The sequence below is a fragment of the Eulemur rufifrons genome, chromosome 2 (assembly GCF_041146395.1).
Source record: "Eulemur rufifrons isolate Redbay chromosome 2, OSU_ERuf_1, whole genome shotgun sequence".
Lineage (NCBI taxonomy): Eukaryota > Metazoa > Chordata > Mammalia > Primates > Lemuridae > Eulemur > Eulemur rufifrons.
Genome location: NC_090984.1, coordinates 43,818,849 through 43,842,963, shown reverse-complemented (window position 1 = coordinate 43,842,963; position 24,115 = coordinate 43,818,849). Strand labels below are relative to the sequence as shown.

The 24,115-nt window shown below is 35.6% G+C and overlaps 1 protein-coding gene across 2 annotated transcripts in view; it reads right to left on the bottom strand.

Annotated features, from left to right (window-relative positions):
• SECISBP2L (SECIS binding protein 2 like) overlaps positions 1-24,115 on the bottom strand; it is a 50,944-nt gene that overhangs the window by 15,089 nt on the left and 11,740 nt on the right. Inside the window, exons 4-14 of one of the 2 annotated variants that reach the window (XM_069483891.1) lie at positions 23,452-23,587; positions 19,468-19,697; positions 19,171-19,195; positions 18,718-18,833; positions 11,730-11,864; positions 9,999-10,079; positions 8,946-9,113; positions 8,656-8,797; positions 3,270-3,439; positions 2,293-2,425; positions 433-595 (exon numbers count right to left, since the gene is read on the bottom strand). In XM_069483891.1, coding sequence (XP_069339992.1) covers positions 433-595; positions 2,293-2,425; positions 3,270-3,439; positions 8,656-8,797; positions 8,946-9,113; positions 9,999-10,079; positions 11,730-11,864; positions 18,718-18,833; positions 19,171-19,195; positions 19,468-19,697; positions 23,452-23,587 — 1,499 coding nt within the window. The remainder of the gene's footprint in view (positions 1-432; positions 596-2,292; positions 2,426-3,269; positions 3,440-8,655; positions 8,798-8,945; positions 9,114-9,998; positions 10,080-11,729; positions 11,865-18,717; positions 18,834-19,170; positions 19,196-19,467; positions 19,698-23,451; positions 23,588-24,115) is intronic. The other variant, XM_069483902.1, reaches the window with a different exon arrangement.

Genomic DNA, 24,115 nt, shown 5'->3' with positions numbered 1-24,115 from the left:
GAAATATTTGCTTAAAAACACAGAGCTTTATATAATAGGTTCATTTCATGTAATGGGGTACAGAAACCTGTTAGTAATTAGAGTGGCTTTTTGAAGGGGCAATAATATAAACAAAAAGGCAAAAGGCATTTGGAGGGGGGAAAACTCATGGTATGACATTTTATATATGAGGCCAGATTTCTAGAATAGAAACACTAGCTGATGTAAAGAGAACATATTCGCAGTCAAATCACTTTCATATGAACACTGACAGCTGGCAGAAGGCAATGCTTTACATAAAATAAAACCAGCTGTTACATAAAATCTGAAAGAACTTAAAGACCTTTGGTGTTTTTGCTGCTCAACTCACTGAGTAACAATGGCAATACTAAGTTCAGAACTATAATCAAGATCCTGAAACTATACAACCTCAATAATGAATATAAAACTTACTCTCTAAATCTTTTGCTGTGGATTTTGGTTATTGTCGAAGATGCCATTGGACTGCCTATTCCAGAACTAGCAGGAGAGCCTTGTGACACAGGTGTCATACAGTACGGAGAGTTCTGACTTGCCGGAGAGAGCGAAGTATCACTGGGCATGCTCAGTCCAGTATCTGTGGAGATGTGGGGTGAGGGAAAGAATTTAGAAACTTCGAATGCTGTAAAGCTCTATATTGAACAACACAATTTAGAATGGCAGTTGTTTTTTGGGTCATTTCCAAATTCTCCATAAGCTAACAAGTTGGGCATTTTTCATATCACAAATAAATATTTTCCATACACTACAAAAATGAAGTCTTCCTATTATCTATTTAAATATACACTTAGCTTGGCGCAGTGGCATGCACCTATAGCCTTAGCTACGCAGGAGGCTGAGATAAGGAGGATCACTTTTGAAGCCAGACTGGGCAACATAGTGAGACCCTGTTTCTTTAAAAATGTATATATAGATAGATACTCTTAAAAAATCAAGCACAGCCCAGATGTCTCCTCCGTGGAGATGAGAGAAGACCAAATTATCTAAAGCATGTATTCCTAGAAGATTTAAATGAAAGAACAAAGACCTTCACCTCTTTCTATCCCCTTCATTTCTATTTTTCTATCTATTTCTTAGAAATCATTTCCTTTTTTTTTTTTTTTTTTAACTGTCTAAAAATTCCCACTGTTGTTGGCAATGACAAATTCTACCCTTGCTCATTCTCTCCACACCACTACTGACTTTCCAGGCACCACACCAGTTTCTCTATCATTTGGTCTTTGCTTCTGTGCTCAGGGAGCCACATATTTATATGCCATCTCTTGACCCTATCATCTCCTTCATTCAGTTACTGCTTCTTTCCTAAACAGATAAACTCAAGAAATGAGTTCGTAACTGTATATCCAAACAACGTTACTCATGTATCTTCTCATCTCCCTACCACACTGTAAGTTCTTTGACAGCAGGACCTGTCCACTATCTTTATTGCATTCCCCCACCTCCCTGCTCCCACACTAGTTACTAAAATGCAAATGGGAGGTGTTCAATAAACATTTGGTGAATGAATGGATGGATAGATACACCTAAATACAAGGAGAATCACATTACATTGAGAACAGAGAGAAATCCTAATCAAGTATGTCCTAGGTGAACAATCCTTAGAAGTACACTCATTTTTCTAAAAACAATGGAACACTGCTGCTTAATTTACGTGTAAATCAAATTTAAATGTATTGCAAAAAGTTGAGAAATATGTAACAGCAGAATGGTCTTTCTTCCATGGTTGTATAAATATTAGAAGAAATCTGCAGTTTTGCTGAGTGACCAATTAGAATCATATGTGTTGGCTACTTACTACATGGGACTAAATCTTACTGACCAACTGGACTCTGCTTTACAATTCTCTGTTCATTATGGTATATTAATTCCACAAAAGCAAGAAAGAAAATCAACAAAAATGACTCAGTGAAAAATAGCCCTATGAAGAAAGATAACCAATAGTGTTTTGGAGATAAAAGAAGACAAAATGAAAAGAATCGTGACAGTTCTGGAAGAGATAAACAGGTATTAGTGAGATCTTAATTTTGAGGTTTTACTACAAATTTAAGCCTGAAAAATGTCATAGACTACTATATAGTATCTCCCTTTAACCTCTCCCTACCAAAGCATCTTCAAAAGAAACTACTCTCAAAAATAAAGAAATTTGTATCAACTATGGAGAGCACATCCTCCAATTAGGAGTATAACTAGTGATGGCTTACCAAAATTAAAATACTCCAGACCATTCCATGAAAGGAGGACCATTCCATGAGAAGGAAAAGGGGACTTCCTTACCTTCCTGGGAAACAATCTCCTGTGGCAAATCATCAATAAAATCTAAGTGCATTTCTGTTGGTTCCTCAGATCCCAAAAGATTGTGGTCCACAGTTAAACGCCCCTTCTTTTCCTCTCTTTCTTTCAAAATAACCTAAAAGTCACACCAGTCTTTAATCACTGATCACTCTTCAACCACGTACTGAATGATTATGATTGTATACTATAACTGAGGTATAGTACAGTTCAGTTAAACAGGGACATGGGGAGTTGAGGTGACTGGCAAAAAGGTTAACTGTAATTTTAGGTACTGTAATTTGAAGGAAGTACCGTATACAAGATAAACGGAGGCAACTATGTTACAGAATATACAACTATCAAACCACATGTGCTTCATTCTTTAAATCCTGGTGACAAACTAGAGTTTTCCCAAAAATAGATTAATTCAAAAGTTTGGAAACCAGGTCATACATTTACATTTGGTTTACAGTTTGTAGTTTTCAATTATTTGAACATGGATTATCTCATTCTGATCCTCCTAATAACAACAGTGAGTTAAACAAAGCAGCTATTTTCCCCAATTTATAGATAAGAAAGATAAGGGTAAAAAACTTTCCTAAAGCTACATACATAGCAAACACTGAAGTTAGTACTGAAATCCAGGGCTTCTGATTCTTTGGGTCTAATGTTTCTCTATATTAAATGGTTAACTGCTTTTTTTCTTTTTAATACCTTTAGTTGCCTTTATTAACTGGGTTTTTTTGTTAAAGGTTAACAAAACCTTTACCTTTTCTATAAGGTATAGAAAAAATTCATTTTCCAGGGCCTTTTCCACTCAGAAAGACAGTCATGATGCCGATGATAATCCTGAACTTCAAATTAACTAGTCATCATGAACATGCAATAGGCATGTGGCTAAAACACCATAACTACTTTTGCAAAACAAATTTAAACCCTTATTTATCCTGTAAAATAAACATCTCTGAATTTTGGTTTACCTTCTTAAGTGCTGTGGGTCGTTTTAGTTTTGCAATTTCCTTCTCTTTTCCTTTTTTTGCTTTAGAGGAAGTAATGTCCACAGAATTAAAGGATGTCAAACAGGGCTGACTTTTTGTTAAAGGTTTTCTGTTAGTAGAGTCTTTAGTGTGAAAAGAAGCTGCAGCAACCACTAAAACAAACAAAAACATTAGTTTTACTATTATGGCCAATTCCACATACTTTCAAAATTGCCAATGATAAACCTACAAAAACAAGAACATCCTCTTCCCGTGGAAAAAGCAGATACCATAATGGTAGGAGTAGTACATGGTTATACAGTGCCCCTCAGATACAGCTTTTATCTACCTTTTAGCCTCCATAAGATAAAGACTAATTCTTTGCAAGTGATCTTCAGTTAGAACCATTCTACCTTTGAAATTTCAAAACTCTGCACCTCTCCTTATTCCTATTGAATATGCTATTCACCCTTATAGAATATATGTAGCCTATCACTTCTCTCCTCATTTCAGTGTCAGTAAAGAATGATGACTTTCCCCCACCAGCTGCACTCTCAGTACTATTCAGCAATTCTTTTATGCCTCGTTGATAACCTCATTCTCCACTGGCTACTGCCAATTGTTTACTATCCTTACGTCTCCAAACTCAACCATCTCATTCTAAAGAGCTTTCCTGCCTGAGAAGATGCTATCTAACATAAACTTATAAACCACCTGAAAGGAAGTGGCAGACATCCTTACTCCTGTCCAAGGCTCACCAACTGCTTCTGCTCTTAATATCCCATAGCAGTTCCTCTACCATCTTGCTCTACTCCTACTTCCTTGCATCTTTCAGGTTCCTCCCTGACCCCGGACTCTTTGCTCTGACCTCCTATAACAAGCCTAACTCTCCCCTATCTAAAAGGAACAAAGGAGTTAAAAAAAGACAACCAACAAAAGCCTTTCCTTGACTGGCTTCCCTTCAAGCTAAGGTACCATCACTCCCTTTCCTTCCCTGTGAAACTTCTGAACACTCTCTCATCACCACTTTCCAAATCATTACAATCTGGCCCTTGCCCTACCCACTTTCCTGAAATTTATTGTCAAGATCACACATAACATTGTAATTACCCAGTAAAATTCTCTGCATCTTCACTTTATTCTCATTTTCTTCAGTGTTTAGTAACAAGGACTACATCCTTTTCCTCAAAATTCTATTCTCACCTTCTGTGACATTACATTCTCTTACTCTTATTCTTTCTCAAACCTATTTTTCTAGTTCTTCTTCCTTTTGTCCTTTAAATCTGAGCATTCCACAAGGCTTTATCCTTGAACATCTTTTTCCTAATTTTTCTTTCCCCCAACAACCTTATTTCCATAGCTTCAACAATCTCTATTTGAAACTCACTGAACTACACATTCATAACTAAATGCTAAACAGGAACCACCAGGATCTCCCTTGCCAGCATCTAAAATATAACAGGGACAGCCATCTGTTCTTCCCAACAAAATTCCTCTTCTACAGTCCTTACCTTGCGTAGTATCATCTTACAACCACCACAATCCCCCAAGCCAGAGTTTGGAGTCTGTTTCACCTGTTTCCAAACCCTATCAATTCCTTACAATCCTTTTTCATCACTCTTCATCCTTCTCCTGAACTTCCCAATGGCTTTCTTTGTAATCAACACTTTCCAATTTTAAACATTGGTAATAGATTAGAGGTTAATCTTATTTCTGTCTGTCAACAATCCTATTCCCTCTTCAAATGCTACCTTTTATGAAGTCACTTATAACACTTTTCCCATATCACCTCATTGAAAGAAATCACACTTTCTTCTGTAAACTCATAAAACTTTGCCGGTATCTTTCCGAAGACACTGCCTTTGATTAGTTATTTAGACTATAAACTTCTTGACCAAAGGTATATCTTAATCACCCCTGTAATCCCAACAGTTCCTGATACCATGTTTACATACAGAATTACATTTGTATATATTCACATTTGGTAAATGAATGAAGTTGTATTAATAACAATAAGCCATTTGAAGTATCACAGGTTAACAATCTCTTCTCCATAATATTAGTTAATATTTACTGAGCGATCATTACCCAGATACTCTAAGCACTTTACATGCATCATCTTATTTAATCCTAAAGACAATCCTGGAGTAGGTACTGTCATTACCCCCATTTTAATGTAAGGAAATGAAGCACAGAAAGGCTGTGTACCTTGTCAAAGAAATATGTGGAAGAACAGGATTCAAACCCAGGCAGCTTGACGCCAGAGCTCCTACTTTTAGCTACTAGGCCATACTACCTCCAGAACATTGCTAACTCTCAGTTTTATTCCCTATTTTTACTCTGAGACATTACTGCTACTCTCCCCATCTCAACAACATATAACCCTAAATCTTAGTATACCTCCAATATTATTTTTACTAAGTTATTCAAAGCGAAGGTTTATAGCAGGTGGGTAGGCCGGGCAGGGTAGCTCATGCCTATAATCCTAGCACTCTGGGAGGCCAAGGTGGGTGGATCGTTTGAGCTCAAGAGTTCGAGACCAGCCTGAGCAAAAGCAAGATCTCATCTCTACTAAAAAAAAAAAAAAAAGAAAGAAATTATATGGCCAACTAAAAATATATATAGAAAAAATTAGCCGGGAATGGTGGCACATGCCTGTAGTCCCAGCTACTTGGGAGGATGAAGCAGGAGGATTGCTTGAGCCCAGGAGTTTGAGGTTGCTGTGAGCTAGGCTGACACCACACACAGCACTCTAGCTTGGGCAACAGAGTGAGACTCTGTCTCAAAAAAAAAAACAAAAAAAACTTTTTGCACATAGGATTAAAATTATAAAATTACTTGTTTTTTTGGTCTAAGAAGTAATAGTCCCTTCACATAGGAACAGAAGAAACAGAAAATTCAATTCTGCCTCCCAGCAACAATTTTTATTGGTGCCTTTCCCTTTCCTTTGTCCTATTCCACACTTTCTTAAAAAAAAAAAAAAAAAAGACTGAAAAGAAATAAGGGAGCACATAGGAACCACTGAGTTCTAAATTTGACAAGGTTTGTGAAAATAGAAATTACCGTTTCAATCAATAGAAAGCCAGATTACTTTCTCATATACACACACAATTTGATGAAAACTCTTGCTTGCCATTTAGTTTCACAACGGATAATTTAACAGTTAAGAGAGCCAAATTACTTGTGATTTTTATTTCAACCTTTAGAGAAGAAAAACTTTGGATGGTTCAAAGTGCATACCAACTGACATTTAAGCAGAGATCTGAAGAACCCGAGGGAACAAACTATACTGATATCTGGGAAAAAGGGATTCCAGGAAAAGAGAATAGCAAGCCCACGGATACTTAGCTAGGATCATCCTGGGCGTGTGTGAGGACAACTAATGCGGCTAGAGCAGAGCGCGTCAGGAGAGAATGGTGATGAGGACAAAGAGGTAACAGGGTCAGTTAAGATGCAACTTTAGTCAGCACTCTGGCTTTACTCCAAGTGAAATGAAGACCTACTAGAGAGTTCTGAGCAGTGGAGTGATGTAACCTAGCTTATATATTTCAAAAATCATTCCTTTTAACATAGACTGGGGGTTGGAGAGAGAGAAAGGCAGATAGTAGTTAGGAGGCTACTACAGTGTATTAATAGTATAATCATGGGGGCTACTATGGTGACAGGAAAGGATCTGGTGAATAATTAGATTTTGACATGTTTTGAAGACATAATTGACAGCATGTGCTGAAGGACTTGATATGGAAAGAGAAGGCACATGGACAATTTCAAGGTTTGTGGTTTGAGCTGTCTTGGAAAAATATATATAACTAGTAGGCCATTCAATATGAAATGTCCAATTTCAAATGAATAGTTTATTATATCTCAAACAAGAAGCAGTACAATTAATCAAAGTATGTGCCTAAACTATCAACACAGTTTTGCCATCTTAATGGTAGTTTGTTTATGCCAGCAGCAAAGAAGCCTGGAGAGCAAGTGGCAATGAAATTGCCAAAGGTGTGTTCGACAGCTTATTGAAAATTGAATATTTGTCCTTGTAAGAAGTTGTCCAAAGCCTAGAAGAAGTGGTAGTCAGTTGGTGCAAGGTCTGGTGAATACAGAGGATGACAGAGAGCTTCCAAGTTCAGCCTCTGTAGTTTCAGCAGCATCATATGTGCGACATGTGGTCGAGCTTTGTCTTGCAACAGATTGGCCTGTCTCTATTGACCAACCCTGGCTGCTTAATTGCAAGCATTCTCATCATTTTGTCCAGATGGTTGCAGCAGACATCTGCTCTGATGGATTGACCAGGTTTCATGAAGCTGTAATGGATAATATCAGCGCTGGACCACCAAACAGATACCATTAGCTTTTTTTTGATGAATATTCGGTTCTAGACTGTGTTTGGGCACTTCATCTTTATCCAACTATTGTGCCAAACACATGCAATTGTCAAAAAGAATCCATTTTTCATCACATGTAACAATATTGTGTAGAAATGGTTCACCTTTATGTCGTGACAGCAAAGAAAAGCAAGCTTCAAGATGATTTCTCTCCTGATGCTCATTTAACTCATGCAGAACCCATCTATCCAGCTTCTTTACCTTGCTGATTTGTCTCAAATGGTCCAATATTGTTGGAATAGTAACATCAAACCTTGGTGCTAATTCACTCAAAGGCTGAGATGGATTTGCTTCCACTACAGCTTTCAGCTCATCATTATCCACCTCGGTCACAGGTTGCCCATGTGGCTCATTTTCAAGATTGAAATCGCCAGAATGAAACTTCTCAAACCATCAACATATCATGTGTTCATTAGCCACATCCTTCCCAAACACTAAATTGATATTTTGAGTTGTTGTGCTGCATTGGCTCCACAATGGAACTTGTATTTGAAAATAACACGAATTTTTGCCTTATCCATGGTTTCACAAAAATTGCTCTAAAAAAATTTGAAAGATAATCACAAACCAAACCATGCATTTGAAATACTGAGGATATACTTTCACAGTAAAAATAACACAAGAAGTGTCAAAGTAAAATGTCAAGAGATATCAATTGTCATACTTAGTACTTAAAGAGATTGGACATGTCATACTTAATAAACTGAATGTAAAATTAACAGTATTCAGAATATATTAACAGACACACAGAGGAGAAGGCTGGTGGGGATGGAGGCAGAGATTGGAGCTATACAGCCACATGCCATGGAAGGCCTGCAGCCTCCAGAAACTGGAAGAGGCAAGGAAGGATCTTCCATGAGAGGATCAGAGGAAAGCAGTCCCACTGACACCGATTTCGGACTTTTAGTCTCCAGAACCATGAGAGAATAAACTTCTGTTGTTTTAAGCCAAAGGGAAAAAAAAATTACCAAAGCCAAATAGCAAATTGCTCAGACTAATTATATCACCTGTATATGATAGAGGTCTGGTGTTAGTAATTTGCCGCGCTTTCATTGCTTGTTGTTGTTTTTCCAAAGCAGCTAACATGTCCCCCAAATCTAGCTGCACGGGTGTTTTATTCTTTTTTCCAGCAGCCTTTGATAAAGCTTCCTGCAAGGTGAACAGGAAAACATTTATTTTTTGTTATAGATGAAAGTGCAGCAATTTAAGATGATTATATTTATCACTCCTTCAATCCATTCCCCCCCCAAATCTAGCAAATAAACTATCACATCTGTTCATAAAAATGGATATATACCTGTAATTTTTTTTGCTCCATACTTATTTCTGAATATTCTTGAGCTGTGGCAAGGGCTGCTGCTAATGCTTTCTTCTTCTGACTTTTTGCACGTTTAGGAACTGAGGTGGTAATGGGAATTGGAGTCTGAACTATATTGATTGGTGAGTTTTCAGGTAAATCATCCAACTATGATAATCAGAAAAACATTCATTAGTGATCCCATTAAAATTTAGTCATAAGGAAAAATGATCCAGAATGTGGGCTGTTCCACCATATAACTGTATTAGACTCTTTTTTTTTTTTTTTTTTGTTGAGACAGAGTCTCACTTTGTTGCCCAGGCTAGAGTGAGTGCCGTGGCGTCAGCTTAGCTCACAGCAACCTCAAACTCCTGGGCTTAAGCGATCCTACTGCCTCAGCCTCCCGAGTAGCTGGGACTACAGGCATGCGCCACTATGCCCGGCTAATTTTTTCTATATAGATTTTTAGGTGTCCATATAATGTCTTTCTATTTTTAGTAGAGACGGGGTCTCGCTCAGGCTGGTCTCGAACTCCTGACCTTGAGCAATCCACCCGCCTCGGCCTCCCAGAGTGCTAGGATTACAGGCGTGAGCCACCGCGCCCGGCCTAGACTCTTAAAAAAAATTCTATGTCATAGAGAACAGAGCGAGACAGTGGGACCATTTTAGACTGAGAAATTAAAAAAGAGCAAAACAGCTCAATGCAATTGGTAATACTTGTCTGGATCCTTGACTGAAATAAAACAAAATACCTCCAAAGTAAAATTTTATAACAATTAGGGAAATGTAAGTACAGACTCTATGTGGTATGATGTCATTTAATGGTATTCTCTTGTCGGTATTTTCTTGTCTAATAATAGAAGTGTGGATTTCATAGGGAAGTATCTATGTTTAGGCTGTGTTGAAAAGAAATATTAAAGGTAAGAATTAAACGCTGTCTCTTGTATACCATGCTGCCTATGTGTTTTTATACTTACCTTTACTATTTCTTTTCAACATAAACATATTTCAAAAGATGTTCTATTTTTCTTCTTTTTAAAACAAGTCACTTACTACTTTTGAAGAAAGTTTCTGTTGAATATTTTCATCCTTAGTATTTCCATTCTCATTTAGTTCTTGAAACCCATCTTCATCCTGAAACAGTTTCACATTTTAAGTAAAATAAGAGTTAAAGGTAAACTCCTAAAAAAAACCACCTTTTTATAATGCTTAAGGTAATGAAAAATGCAAAAGTAATTTTTTCTATTCTACTATTGAACTATGTAAAGTCAGTCTTAAAAAAGAAACCCAATTTCTTACATGCTAAAACATAGCCAATTTGATTATTCATGGATGGAGGCACATCCACACATGTCCACCTTTTGGATTTCTGCATGTGGTATTCTATTTTTGTTACGAACTGTACTCTAAGATGGATAGATAACTGAAAAGAAATTCATACCAAATTTTATGCATTCAAATAATTTGGAAAAGATTTAACACAGTTTAATATAAATTGTATTAATATATTCCCTTTCCCATTACTACACACAATTGTCAATAAGATTAAAAAATAAAAAATCTTTCCTATTTGAATTAATTTAACCAATATCTATCTTCCTTTACACTGAAAACTGTACTTAATATCTTTAACTAAATATTAATATAAGTATGGAACCAATCATATGGTTAAATGCATGTAATACAATTGCCAGGTCTGGGTATACTGAAACTATTCTTGATAAAATAATTGAGTTGTACTCTCAAGTCCTTTGGCTCGATTACTAAACTACTTTTTTTTTTCCCTCTTGTTTTTTTTTATTTTAGAATTTATGTCTCTTCTTGTTTAACTCACTATTATTTTGGTTAACCATGCGTGCAGCTCAATCAATTACTAAACTTATATAACATATTATTGATTTCTATCCTCTGACCTCAAGCAAGTTTTACAGTTTAATTTCTACCTATTAACCCATTTTACAGAATCTACAATTCAACCAAAATGAGTTACCAGGGACGTTTTGTGAAAAACATCTTAATGCAACCAAATTCTACTTATTCTTTAAAATCCATTCCAAATGTTATTCCTGTCCTGCTCCAAACCCAAAGTGATTTTTCATTTGAACGCCAACCCACATTCAAGTATTAGGTATGCATATGCCTACACTCCCCTACTATACAGCAACCTTCCTAAGGATATTCACCTTAATGTATCATTTGGAGCACATTATTTTACATACATAATAGTCCACCAACAAGAGCCAGTCAGATGAATGAACAATAGAAACAGTGCAATTAGGATATAAACTATCTGCCAAGTAGGGCAAGTAAAATAGCCATTTTTCTTCCTTCTCCAAAACCCTCTGCCTGGCAGCACAGACTAACTAGACTGAACTATTCAAATGGGAAAAGCCTTACAAATGAACTGAACGACAACAAAAATTAAGAGAAAAAGTTTCATACTAGATAAAGTACACAGGAAATCAAGTTCTATTTCTACACATTACCTCAAAATGATGAGCACACATAACAACTTATAAAAATAAACATTAACAAAATTAATGTTAGATTAAATACATAACCAAATTGGCAGCATTGGTGGTTCAGTGGTAGAATTCTCACCTGCCATAACCAAGACAAATAGAGTCAGTATTTCTGAGTAATTTATAATCTAACAGTGGAGTCACATGTTAAGACAGTGTTAAGACATAAAAAGTACTTATCATAATGTTTACAATGAAACAAACCAATTTCTTAAAGGGAGTATTTGCTGTAACGGTTTACAAACAGAGTTTGAAAAAATACCTCAAAATATAAAGACTCAGAATTTGGGTCGCTTCTATGGGATTGACTGGGGTTTAAATGCTTATTATCTTGTCTCTTTTGCAAATTCTGTCTTCTTTCTGAAGAAGTACTATGTCCTCGGCATCTGAATCCAACCTAGGTAAACCCCACAGGGGAAAAGAAACTCTAATTACTTTTAAGAAAATGTTTTATTGAAGCATAACATACTTGCAGAAAAATACACAAAAGTGTACAACTCAATAAATTTTCAAAAAGTGTATAATTTAAAACGTCAAAACTTCTGACAAGTTAATTATAAGGAAAATATGAAAATGAGACAATTAATGCATGTTACTCATTTTTTTCTTGTAAATCAACATTTATTATCAGCTTTATTCGTTAAAGCTAAAAACAGGAAACAAGCCAGATGGCCTTCAGTGGGCGGATATTTAAACTGTGGTATATCCATACTACAGTATGGTGGTCAGTTGTCTACCACAAAAGAAACAAACTACAGTACTAATAAACCCAACAACCTGGAGGATCTCCAGAGAACCATTCAAGTGAAAAAGGCCAATCCCAAAACGACTGTATTTATACAACATTCTTAGCAACAAAATTATAGAAAGGGAGAATAGATTAGTGGATTCTAGTGGATAAAGAGCGTCTGCTGGGGAAGGGAAGAGTGTGGCTATGAAAGGGCAACATGAGGGATCTTTTTGGTGATGAATCTGTTCTGTATCTTGACTGTATCAATGTCAGTATCTTGGTTGTGATACTGTACTACAGTTTTACAAAATGGTACCACTGGAAGGAAAGTGCATATTACTTTTTTATTTAACTATAAGTCTTCTGATACCTGCAATTTATTTTTTAAAAAAACAACAAAACAGAACTCCCAGAAAAAACTATTTAATAAAAATCTTATTTCCAAGAAAAGAGATTTGAGAGAATAAAATTTTCATTCAATTTATCCTATGTTATGGACTGAATGTGTGTGTCTCCCAAAATTCACATGTTGAAATCCTAAGCCCCACCATGAAGATGGTATTTAGAGATGGAGCCTTTGGGAGGTGATTAGGCTATGAGGACAGAGCCATCATGAATGAGACTAGTGACCTTATAAAAGGAACCCCAGAGAGTTTCCTTACCCCCTCTACCATGTGAGGACACAGCTAGAAGATCACCATCTATCAACCAGACCCTCGCCAAACACTGAATTTGCCAGTGCCTTGATCTTAGACTTCCCAGTCTCCTGAACCGTGAGAAATAAATTGCTATTGTTTATAAGCCATCCAGTCTATGGTACTTTTTTATGGCAGACTGAATGGACTTGGACATCCTATTAACAAATGTGCAAAATGTTCAATTGTCATAAGGGCAAGAAAAAAAAACATACTAAGCATTCTAAGAATCTTAAGACATTTCAGGTTACCTCTCTTAAGTACCCAATGCGCTAATATTACATGGCTCTCTTAACCAAAACACATAAAAGATGTGAGAAGTATGATCTTCATTAACAGCTACCCAAAAATTCTAACAATGAACAGAATATGAAGTAGACCTGGAGATAAGGTGCTGGTACACAGGCCTAGACTCTGAAATCAAACATATGCACACAAAGACCTGGAACCACCTGGCATTTCCCAAGCTTGTTGTATCCCAGAGTTAGTACAGATGCATAAATGGTGTTATAAGCACTAAAACAATTTTCTTTAAAAATAAATGCAAATTGATTCTTATACTTGGAAACATAAAGCACCAGGATTAAAATAAAATCTCCGAATGAATGGTCCCAAGAAAGTTCATGTGAACCAAATATGCAAGTATTCCAATAACCTCCTGAATGAAACAATAACCTCATGACATCTAAATACTTTTTGTCAGCTCTTCTAAGAAAGAGTTTTATTGATAGAAAGCGGGCATATGAAACAAAGCAAAGCAGAAGCTACGGCTTCATATATACATTAAGATTCTTAAATGACTAGCACAAAATTAATTTTAAAAGAGTTAAGTTTTCATACCCCATTTACAATAACAAAAAAGAAAAAATACTAGAAATTGACATGAAGAATGCATACAAACTTATTAATATTTTAGGAAAACTACACTTCTGAAGAACACAAAAAGATGGTTCAAAAATAGGAAGACATATTGTTTTTACATAGAAAGATGTGCCGCATCTAAAGGTAGTTGATTTTCCCTAAGTTTATAAAGACCAATGGAAAAAAATAGTACAGAAACAGATTCCAATATATGTGGAAATTTAATAAGTGATAAAGGTGGTTATCTTAAATTAGTGAAGAGATGAATTTTTCAATAAATGGTGTTAGGAGATTTGGATAGCCACCTGGAAAATACAAAATAGGACACATATCTCATACCATATACCAAGAAAAAATCCAAATGCAATAAAGATTTAAATGTAAAAAAACAAGGCCATAAACACACTAGAGGAAAACACAGGCAAATTCTTTTATAACTTTGAGGTAGGAGGGCAGGGCTTTTCCAATTCTGATTTAAAACCTAGAAGCCATTAAAAAAAAAAAAAAGGATGAAGGAAGTCAATTTATAAAAATAAACTTCTTAATGCTATTTAAAAAACAAACTTGTGCATGGTAATAATCATAAGAAAAGTAAAAACTAAAAATGAAAACCCAGCAAAATATTTGCAACTAATATTCCAGATTAAAGGTTCTAGACACTTTAAGAATTTGTTAAGAACTGATCAAACTGATTTTAAAATGTATCCTAAAAAAGGAATAAGTAAATCAAGGTTCAAAAAATGGGCAAAGGATATGACCAGGTAAGTTCACAGAAAAAGAAATACAAATGGCCCTTAAATATACAGAAAGATGATCAACTACATTAAGACATCATTTTCATCTAATAGGCACAAATACAAAATCCTGAAAACACACTATTTCTAAAGCTGTATGAAAATAGGCACTTTTCACATTGCTATCAAGAATGCAAATTGGTACAATCTGGTGATATTTACTAAAACAATAGAAGAGTTTAACTTATGACCCACCAATCCCCTATCTAGGAATTGATTCCAAATGACACTACAGGCTGGCTGCCTTTGGCTCACCCCTGTAATCCTAGCACTTTGGGAGGCCAAAGCAGGAGGATCACTTGAAGTTTGAGACCAGCATGGGCAACATGGGACCTCATCTCCACAAAAAAATTTTAAACATTAGCTAGGCATGGTGGTGCATGCATGTAGTCCTAGCTACCCAGAAGAGTGATACAGGAGGATCACTTGAGTCCAGCAGTTTGAGGCTATCCTGAGCTATGATTGTGCCACTGCACTCCAGCCTGGACAACAGAGCAAGACACCATCTCCTGAATGAATGAATGAATGAATGACACTACAGTGTGTCTATAACAGCAACAGTTTGCAAAACAACTCAAGTGGCCATTAATAGGATTATAGAAATCAACATGGGTATATTCATATAATATCAGAAGTTATTTTTTAAAAAAAGGAAGCCTTCTAGGTAGTAATATGAAAATTACGTAAATGTGTCCAAGATACATTGTTAAGTCAGCAAAACAGAGCAGAGAATAGAGTGGATATGCTATCTTCTGTGTAAGAAAAGGACAAAAACACAAGATACATACTTGCATTTACTCATAATGGCATGAAGAAACTCTGGGGGAACATATAAGAAACTAATCATATTGGGATAGGTAGGTATAGGAGAGGGGAGAAGGCAAGGAGAGTCAAGGACAAAAATGAGATTTTTCATTGTATAGTCTTTTTCATCCCTTTTATTTTTCAACCTATTCATAAAATAAAGCCATTTTATAAGATTTCAAGTTTTTTTTTTGTTTGTTTTTTGGTTTTGAGACAGAGTCTCACTCTGTTGCCTGGGCTAGAGTGCTGTGGCGTCAGCCTAGCTCACAGCAACCTCAAACTCCTGGGCTCAAGCAATCCTACTGCCTCGGCCTCCCGAGTAGCTGGGACTATAGGCATACGCCACCATGCCCGGCTAATTTTTTTAATACATATATTTTTTAGTTGTCCAGCTAATTTCTTTCTATTTTTTTAGTAGAGACGAGGTCTTACTCTTGCTCAGGCTGGTCTTGAACTCCTGAGCTCAAACGATGTGCCCGCCTCGGCCTCCCAGAGAGCTAAGATTACAGGTGTGAGCTACCACGCCCAGCCAAGATTTCAAGTTTTGAGAATCTTTCCATCATTTAAAATTAAAGCTACTCTGGACTACAGAAATGATCTACCGTATCAAATGTTAAAACACTGGTAAAAAATGTTCAAAGGTACTGTAAACAGCATAGTACAGTACTTTTGCATAGGAGCATATATGCAAAAATATGATAAATAGAATAAAACAAGTAGCTCAAAAACAGCATCCAGCACATATTAATAAATAAGCAAATGACTAAAATGGAAGCACAAACCAAAGAAAAGAATGGATTACAATGTTAGGACAACTGGTATACTACTCGGAAAATCTACATCATTGTTTTACCATGAATCAAAATAAATCTCAGATAAAAATGTCTTGAAATATTACACTATAAAAAGTAGCAGAAAATATAAATATTTATTTTTTAACAGACTTTTTTAAAGGCTAAAAATAACCAGAAATTGCAAACAGAGAAAACATTTTGACTTACATGAAAAAGATTCTAAATTTCAAAAATCAAACAAATATATATACTTAAGAAAAGTACAAGGATAATAAAGCATCAGAAGTAGAAGAAAAAACACACATTGTCAAACATCTGGCTCCAGTTCTCTTGCACAAAAGAGAGTTACAAAATAAAACTTATGCCACATCCATGTGCATAATTTTTTTGTTCTTTGACTATTCCTAATCAGTTTTGAGACAGAGATAAAATGTTTTTATCATAGTATTATTTCCTCTCCAGTGGGCTACTGATACCAAAAGTAACAGACCGAGACTGCCAACTTGACAGGACTAGCAGTTACAGTTCAGCAGAAAATTTCAGCACATAAGTAAACATTTTATAAATTTTGTTTATCTAACCTATATAAATGATTCTTGTTTTAGCTCTTTTGTTTTTAATCAAATAAAACTAGATTGTCTCACAAGCCTCAGAGCCACATGTGGCCTTCTCGATCCTTGAGTGCAGCCTTTTGACTGAATCCAAACTTCACAGAACAAATCCCTTTATTGAAAGTTTGGATTCAGTCGAGGGGCCGCACTTGGGGATCTGGAGGGCCACATGTAGCCTTGAGGCTGCAGGTGCCCTACCCCTTATCCAAAATGCTTGGGACCAGAAATGTTTCGGTTGGATATTTTCAAATTTTGGAATATCTGCAAATACATCACGAAGTATCTTGGGCATAGGATCCAAATCTAAATATAAAATATACTTGTTTTCATATACACATAGCCTGAAGGTAATTTTATACAATAATTTTATTTTACTAAACTTTTCACTTTACTGACTTTAACTTTTCACTTCACTTCACATCATTTCACTTTCACTTCACTTCAGTTCACTGCACTTCACTTCATTTTATTTTTGAGACAAGAGTCTTGCTCTGTTGCCCAGGCTAGAGGACAGTGGCATCATCATAGCTTGCTGCAACCTCAAACTCCTGGGCTCAAGCAATCCTCCTGCCTCAGCCTCCCAAGAGCTGGGAATACAGGCGCACACTACCACGCCCGGCTAATTTTGAAAATTTTTTGTAGAGATGGGGGTCTTGCTATTGCCCAGGCTGGTCTTGAACTCCTGGGTCCTCAAGTGGTCCTCCAGCCTCAGCCTCCCTAAGTGGTAGGATTACAGGTATGAGCCACCATGCCCAGCCTATACAATATTTTTAATAATTTTGTGCATAAACAAATTTTGTGTTAAGTACTTATGTGCAGAATTTTTCATCTGTGGCATCATGTGAATGCTCAAAAGTTTTGAATTTTTCGGTTAAAAAATGGGCAAATGATCTGAATAGACATTTCTCAAAAGAAGACATATGAAAAAATGCTTAACATCACTATTCATCAGGAAAATGCAAACCAAAATCAAAATGAGGTATCTTCTCACCCCAATTAGAATGGCCATTATCAAAATGACAAAAAAATAACAAATATTGGCAAGGATACAGAGAAAAGGGAGCTCTTATGCACTATTGGTGGGAATGTAAATTTGAACAATCTCTATGGAAAGCAGTGTGGTGGTTTCTCAAAAAACTAAAAATACAACAATCATATGATCTAGCAATGCCACTACTAGGTATACATACAAAGGAAAGGAAATCAGTATGTCAAAGAAGATATCTGCACTCCCATGTTTACTGCAGCACTGTTCACAACAACCAAGATATGGAATCAATCTAAATGTACATCAGTAGATGAATGGATAAAGAAAATGTGGTATATACATACACAGTGGAATAGTATTCAGTCATAAAAAAGAATGAAATCTTGTCATTTGTGGCAACATGGATGAGCCTGGAGGATACTATGTAACATGAGTAAGCCTGGCACAGAAAGATAAATATAGCATGTTTTCACTCACATGTGAAAGCTAAAAAAGTTAATCTCATACAAGTAGAGCAGAACAGTAGTTAGTAGAGGCTGGGAACGGTGGTGGGCGGTGGGGGGATAGGGAAAGGTTGGTTAATAGATATAAAATTACAGCTAGATAGGAGGAATAAGTTCTAATGTTCCATGCAGCAGCCCCCAACCTTTTTGGCACCAGGGACTGGTTTCATGGAAGACAATTTTTCCATGGACAGGGGTTGGCGAGCAGGAATGGAGAGCGATGGGGAGCAGCTGCAAATACACATGAACTTTTGCTCACTCGCTTGGCCACTTACCTCCTGCTGTGCAGCCCAGTTCCTAATGGTCCACAGACCAATACCATGATAGTACACTTTTAAATCACTCAAGATTCATCTCTAAAAATTAAGGATACTGCCCTTCATAACCGCTAAACCATTATTATAACTAGCAAATCTAAAATAAATCATCTCACACCTGTAATCAATATTGTCCAACCTAATTCAAATTACCTGTGAATTATTTCTTTGTTCACTTTGCCTTCCACCTCTAGAAAATGTCTGATTTTTTTCCATCCAAGGTTTTTTCTGAGTTGTCTGGCAAGTTACATTGGACCAATTTACACCACCTATAACAAATGAGTTTAAAAATATAATTTACTTATAAAAGAAGCCAAAACCTAAATTGCTGCCTAACTTCATATATTGAAATTTAGTCACTATAAATATTGGAAATTTCTCTACACACTTTAAGTGGCATTCCAGTTCTTAGTAATACAGGTATCATCTTGCAGAACACCTCCAGCTGGCATTTTCTCAATTTGATCGGAAAACTATACTTTCAGATTAAATTCAATCTCTGGAAGACTTCTAATTTTTTTTGCAGCATCAGCAAGCCTCATGCTTAAAAAGAAAACTATGACGTAGTCAAAGGAACACCAAAAATACAATGTAGAAAATAAGTACCTGCACACATAGAGGATTCCACATGCTAAAAAAAAAGAAACAAAAAAGAATTATTTTCTATTTAAGAGTCAAATTTATGTAATTTGCAAAACATTTCACAATTTAGTCTAGTGTGAAATGTGCTTATTACAATCTTATAATACTTGAACACTTTTGTTATTAATATACAAAATACATTTTTAACTATCCTATTACTATAGAATTTGTTAACAAAAATAGATACTTAAGGTTTACCAGAGATGCAATGATAATACTAATGTCAATGACTAAAAAGGAAATCAAGGCAATGTAACATACATTCATGGTCCCAGAATCAGGATTTCTCAAAGTCCCTGCGGCAGGCTGGTTGTTGCTGTGTTTGGGACTGCAGTAACCACTATCGCTGTCAATGTCGGCTTCACTAGCCCCCTGCTCACTCGAAGACTCGGCAGTGGGGTGGGACGCTCTCCTCCTCCTGCCTTTGGACTTCCAGAGCATTGTGGCAGTCGTTTCTGAGAGAGACTTGTTAGCTATATCTGATGGGAAATCTACAAAGGCAAGGAAAGCGTGATAACTCTTTGTGATGAACAAATTGATAAATTCTTATCATTAAGGTTATTAGAAAATAAAGATATCAAACTTTGTAAATGGAGAAACAGGTGGCAACTTTTTGAAAAGACGAAGAGAATAAAATATCTGTCTAATTAAAATAGGATAACTACCATCAGTCATTTTGAAAACCACCAATCTTTGAAGGGCCACTGTGTGCCCCCCTCTACCACCGCATTCTCTTCTTCCTCCAGTGGTTACCTCTGTTCTGAATTCTGTGTGTAACATTCCCTTACTTTTCGTTATAGAGTACCATGGATTTTTGTATTTCTAAAACATAAATCATGGAATTTTGCAGTTTTTAACCATATTTAAAAAAAAAAAAAAAAAAACATACTGGTCCATATTCCTCTGTGACTTGCTCCCCTCAACCCCAACCTCAATACTGGTTTTGAAATTCTGGTGCGTGTGGCTGTAATTCCTTTACGTCACTGCCATCTAGAATGCCTTTGTATGAATATACCATAATACATTTACCTTTTGTACCACTGATGGGACACTTGGGTTGTTTTGGGCTTTGCTATTAAAAACAATACTGATGTAAACATTCACATACAGACACACAGATGTATAACACATGTGTGCATGTGAAAGTTTCTCTAAGGTAAACACTGTCAGATTTCGGGGGATGCACAAGTTCAACTTGCCTTAATAATGCCAAATCATTTTCAAAGGTGGTTAAAATAATTTACACTCAAACAGTGGGCTATAAATATCCCTACTAATCCATATATTCACCAAATACTTGATACTGTCTTCTAGACTATACCCAATCTGTAGGGTATAAAAAAGTAGCTCATTGTGGGTTTTAATTTGCATTTTCCTGCTTAATAATGAGGCTGAGTATCTTTTCTGATGCTTTTAGCCACTAATGTTTTCCTTTCTGTGAAATTCTTATTAATTTTACTTTTGGATTATTTGACTTTTGCCTGTTTTTCTACTGAGTTATCTGTTTCTTACTTTTTATTGCATAAATTGTAATCACTAAGACATTTTTAAAAAGACCTCTTATAACCTTCTCCCCCAAAATTAGAAGTTTTCCTTTTTTCACATTTCTGACCATTCATAATTTTTACATAACACTGATGCAATTTTGACTGTGTTAATATGTCATATGTTATGATACGTCTTCATAATTATAAGATGGCTCCATATTATTCCATTGAGTGGGTATCCTGTGCTTTCCATGACTTGTCACCTGCTACTGGCCACTAAGAAGGTTTCAGTGTTTTTGTTGCACTGCTGTAATGTCCATCTTTAATTGAACAGCCCCTTCTCTTTCTAGGGGGAGGGTCTACTTAGATACATTCACAGAAGTGGGATGACTAGGTCAAAAGAAAAATTCCTATAGTACTACAAAATTATTTCGGTCCCCTGGCACTGGGTCCCAGGGGCTCCAAGGGCAAGGTGGGATCATTTTCTTATTGATGCATATGAATTCTTTATATATCTAATACTAATCCTTTGTCAGTTATATGCTTGGTAAAAATCCTTTCCAAGTTTGTGACTTGTTCTTTCATGCACTTTTAATAAATATAAATTCTTAATTTTAGAAATAGTTCCCTCCCTGCAGTTGTAAAGGTATCTGCCTGTTTTCTTCTACCATTGGTTTTCCCATTTAAGTCCTTAATCCATCTGAAATAGATTTGTATGGGGTATAAATTAGGGGTCTGTAATGCTATCTCTGTCATTTTCAATATATGTACTTACACACATGAGGGGTCTGTTACTGGGCTCTCTGTTCTATTCAATTTTTGTATACTACACTGATAACATAAACCTGTAGGAATTAGGATGCCTTTATAAGCCCTAATATTCAGAGGAAAAGTTCTTTTGCAGAGATGTCTTGGCTATTCTCAGTCGACTACTCCTTTATTTTAGAATTAATTTGTCAAGTTCCCCCAAAAACTCCCAATGGAATTTTTATTATCGAGTCACAGACTAACTTAAGGAAAACTGACACTTGCAATATCAAATGATACTACATGAACATGATATGTAGGTTTTTCTTAATGTCCTATAGTAAAGTCTTAGTTTTTTTGCCTGTATGTCTCTCACATCTTCTCTAAGATTTATTACCAGAAACTCTGTATTTTTGTTGCTATTGTACATGACATCTTTTCTTAAATATGAGCTTGTGTTCAAAAGTAAAAATGTTACAAATGGAAATGCATTCCTCCTCAACTATAATATTTAATTCTATCTCTGATACCAATTAATCCTCAGAAATTAAAAACAAACGAATAAAAATACTGATAGAATGTATAATCTTCTACTCAAATTATGTCTTTATCTTGTCATTTGCTAATTCGTATGCTTCAGAAAGTTGTCTTTGTGGTCACTTAGTTGGCAAACTAAAGAAGTATGAATGATTTTTTTTTTTTTTTTTGAAACAGGGTCTTGCTCTGTCTCCTGGGCTAGAGTGCAGTGGCGTCATCATAGCTCACTGCAACCTCAAACTCCTGACCTGAAGCAATCCTCCCACCTTGGTCTCCCAAAGTGCTATGATTGCAGGCATCAGCCACTGTGCCTGGCCAGTAAGGATAATTTTTGAAAGCCTTCCCAGGGATGAAAAGCATGCAGAAATGGGTCACTATGAATGGGGACTGAAAACAGCCACACCAGGAAACTGTGTAATTACATTACATTGTAATTCTTTTCCATAGCCACTGCAAGCATTTGTCAGAGTCTGTTAATCTCACAGCTTTACGTCTTTATGTTTTAACCACACAATGACTGTACTATCAGCAAGATTGTTTTTTAACTAATTCCCAGATAACTTCTCCGTTCCTACTGGATCTAAGCAATTGTAAATGGATAAATGAATAGATGCCCAAAAGAAAAGGTACAGCCCAAATGAAAAAAAGCATAAATCACCTTATTTATTTCAACCCAGACCTTATTTGAGCAGAGGCTATTGAGAGATAAAAAGCAATTATGCCTTTGAATAACTCTAATTCTTAGTGTTGGATCATTAAAAAGGATTTTTTACTAGTGTCAATGACAATGAGTGAGAGGAGGTAGAGATCTACTTTACAGATAATAAGATGAGATCAGAGATACGAACTGGAATTTCATGATATAAACTGGAAAACAGCTGGAATATTTTAAGAATATTCATTATCTATTACCAGAAGAATGCTTTTTTATTTAACTTACATGATCCTCTAAAAATTTTTGACAAAATGATACCTGACTAGTTCAAAATTTTTACTCATTTGATAGGATATAAGTGTCATTCATAGGTTTGGTTCAGATCTATGCTAAAATAAGGCACAGATAACTTGCTAAGTTCTTCATATAAAGATGTTACAGGATGTTAGGATGTTTTATTAAAGGGTTTTAATTTAGTTATAAAAACATGTACAATTTTGATTTCAACCAAAATGAGTCCCTCAAATTCCTACAGTATCTGCCAAATTCCATCTCTGATTTCTGAACTACTCCACTAGTACAAGAGGAAAAGGAAATCTTAAACCCTTCCCAAAGTTGTACATAAGCTGGCAAGCGAGTTGAAAGAACATTAAGGACATGTATCATTTTATCCTTCCTAGAGAATTTCACAAAGTGGCAGGACAAATGGAAGGATGAAAAAATCTAGAATCCTATAAAGTTGTACAGACCACAATTATAAAGTCAATACATAAAAATAGATAAAAATCAGTGATGTATATATAAGAACCCTTGCCTTACCGGTTTGCTGTGAAGCATCCACAAGAAGCACAATTTTTGATCGATTATCAGGACCTGCTGCATTTATTTCTTTCTGAGTAGCTACATTTTTCACCAGTGGCCTTTTGCTTTTTATATGCTGTTGTAAAAGCTGTTGCTAAGTTATAAAAAAGAAAAGAAACTATTCAATGTACTAACCATTATAAAATCCACATCTATTATAAAATACACCTAAATGTATGTTCCAAATTAGTGGCTTCCAATCCATGGGGAAACAGGATCACTGTATTAGGGTTTCATCAAATTATCTGCAGCAAAGCATAATAAGCTAAATAACATATAATACACACATTTGTAAACTATATTTCAAATAACTATTAACACTGCTATGATTAATAAAACATGAATTCATTTTTATTACTTACATTTTTTATTTTCTCAATTAATAACAGGAATATAATCATATCATATAAGGGGTTGTAAATTTTTAAAAAGAATAATAAAAAGGGTGGTAACTTATCCCAAGACTAAATTCTAGTTTCATAAAAGCAATGACATAGAAAATAATGTCTGCTTTGGAGTTCAAAAAGAAAATATTAAAAAGCTGATCCTTTCTTTCACTTCTCAAAATATAAGTATTCATTGCTCAACAGCAATTCACACAACAGAACTCTGAATTTAACTT